Here is a 2492-nt window from a genome sequence, read left to right as displayed (position 1 = left end):
TATATATATATATATATACAAACATTATTTCGTTTTTCGATATCCTCATGAGTTATCATGAAACTTAAAATCCAAATATTAAACTAAAAAAGAACTTTTGCGTTAATATCTATAACTTTTCCTAACTTGTATTACATCATATATTCTCACAAATTTCTTCATTCTATAGAGAGAATCTATATTATAATATTCCAATAAACACACGAATATAGCGGGTTTTTAGGAGAATTTACGAAAATGCAGACTTTCCAAGGAATAACTAAAAAATAAAAAAACACCAAATAATAATAATAATAGTTGAAGTACGTCTTCTACATTTAATTCTCTTTTATTTATTTGCTACTATTTATTTTTTATTCAAAACTTTATATCCCACTATCTTATTCTTCTTCAGTTTCTTTTACATTCTTGCAACTTCTCAATAATTTTTATTTCCGTAGTCTGAATTTCAAAGACACCTTGTTCATTGTTGTAGAGATAAATAACCTGAAGGGTAAAAATTTTCCATAAAATTATTAATTGTTAGTACATATATTTTAATGTATTTAATAGATATTACAAATACATACATATCTTAATATAAATATCGACGTGTCATTAGAAATTCTAAGAACAAAAAAATAATGGATATTATATCTGTTACAAAAAGAAATTTAATTTATTTTACATTTAATATTACATAATTATATATAATTATACATAGTACAATTATATTATGACAAATAGTTGTAATTTAATTTTCACAGTATAATAGTCACAGTAATTTATAAATTATACAAGAATATGGATGTAATATATAAAGTTTGAGAAAAAATTTTTAGAAATAGATACTGTTCGTTCGTGCGTATTTTTTCTAAAAATAATAAGAAGGTTGTTCTTTTTTTTTATGTCAGTACTCACAACAAATTCAAAAAATATTTTCGAAAATTTTAATTCCATAAATACATTGCAATCCTTCGACAATAAAAATTAAAATTAACGCTAACTTTTTTTTTATCGCAATGAAATGCGACAATAATACTTGAAACTATCAACTTGATTACCAATTTGAGAATAATGCGATAATTATATACTATATTATACTATATTATGTATATTGTATTATTCTCAAATAGGCTACTAACTACTATACTGAATTATTAAATATATTTGAAGAACATATTTATATACAGATTATAAATTCTTCTACCACACAATTAAATTCTTTTATCGGTACAATCAATCGTTCGTAAAAATTAGAAATCTAGCGGCATTCAGATAGTTGGAAGATTAATAAAACAAAATGTCATTAAAAGAAGAAATCGTTTCATCATAAGAATAAACATTCAAAATCAATTCGATAGTGCTAGGAGTTTTAATTAGGGAAGCGATTGTAGAAAATGTCGTGATGTTTCTTTCTGTGTTTGTCGATGCACCATTTGTGAGGACTTTTGTATGAGCATATGTCACAGCTGAATTTCGGTTTTGCATTCACGCACTCGAACTTCCGATGCCTCCAGAGAGATCTTTTCACCGCGTAACTCTTGCCACAATCTGCGCACATGTAAGTCCTCTCGCGCGTTTCGTAGATGGCACTTCCTCGTTGTTGATGTTGCACCTCACCGACGTCGTATCCGTCCACTCTCTTGTAAGACCACATCGCTGAAACACCAATGTCAAATCGGTTAAAAAAAGCAATTATTTAGCGACAACAGGCGCAAGTGCACGTGAATTGAACATTAATTCCGAGAGGACGTCATAGACGATATCAATATTTCAATTTTTTTATTAATAATCGCAGGTAACAGTCGAAAGAATTTGTCAATATTGCTGAGACAATTTAATGAAAATTATTATATAGGAGTGCGAGAGTTAATAATTGTCAACAATTGATTTTAGAAGATGATGCACGGTATCTCTTCCTATACCTGTCAACACACAACTTACGAATAAATCTCACACAGCTAAAACTCTGTACTACCTGTTACCTTATACGTTTACACATTCCAACTTCCGATGTTTCGAGAGTTTTATCCTCAACGTGAAACCCTTGCCGCAATCAGTGCACATGTAAATCCGTTTGCGCACTATGACAGCATGTTTTTTTTGTGTGTGTAACGCCCTATCTCCATCGCTATTGTGTGTACCAATTTTCTTGTGAAGAGAAGAGTACGCCATGACAGGAGTATGCCATAATAAAGCTGAAACAACAATGTTAATAATCGTTTAATGGAAGCAATCTGCTAAATAATTATAATTATAATTAATTTATTAAAATGTTAACAATACCACATGTGTATAAATTAAAATGATAATAAACAAAATAAATATAAAAATATAAAAATAAATATCAATTAAATTCTAATAATTGTAATAAAATATTTTTTGGGAATAAAAAAATTAATTTAAATCTTAAAAATTAGAATGAATATATTATGAAAGAGAGACGTGGGATAAGAATGTGTGTGTGTGTGTGTGTGTGTGTGTGTGTGTGTGTGTGTGTGTGTGTGTGT

General features: G+C 28.3%; 1 protein-coding gene across 2 annotated transcripts; it reads right to left on the bottom strand.

Annotated features, from left to right (window-relative positions):
* Positions 1-1252: 1252 nt before the first annotated feature.
* On the bottom strand, positions 1253-2041 carry LOC108694021 (longitudinals lacking protein-like). 2 transcript variants are annotated; one of them, XM_018203264.1, is made up of 2 exons: positions 1968-2041; positions 1253-1641 (listed from the first exon to the last, which is right to left on the bottom strand). In XM_018203264.1, the coding sequence occupies exon 2, from the start codon at positions 1637-1639 to the stop codon at positions 1355-1357; it is 285 nt and encodes a 94-aa protein (XP_018058753.1). In that variant the 5' UTR covers positions 1640-1641; positions 1968-2041; the 3' UTR covers positions 1253-1354. The 2 variants fall into 2 exon arrangements, with proteins under 2 accessions (XP_018058753.1, XP_018058754.1); XM_018203265.1 differs by having other exon boundaries at positions 1961-2040.
* Between the last annotated feature and the right edge of the window lie 451 nt (positions 2042-2492).

The sequence above is a fragment of the Atta colombica genome, unplaced genomic scaffold (genome assembly GCF_001594045.1).
Source record: "Atta colombica isolate Treedump-2 unplaced genomic scaffold, Acol1.0 scaffold112, whole genome shotgun sequence".
NCBI classification, from domain to species: Eukaryota; Metazoa; Arthropoda; class Insecta; order Hymenoptera; family Formicidae; genus Atta; species Atta colombica.
Note: the sequence above shows the minus strand (reverse complement) of the source record. Positions and strands in the feature narration are given on the sequence as shown.

Bases quoted from the DNA above. Each gene is read 5' to 3' on its own strand.
- LOC108694021 (XM_018203264.1), bottom strand. From the start codon at position 1,639: ATGTGGTCTTACAAGAGAGTGGACGGATACGACGTCGGTGAGGTGCAA.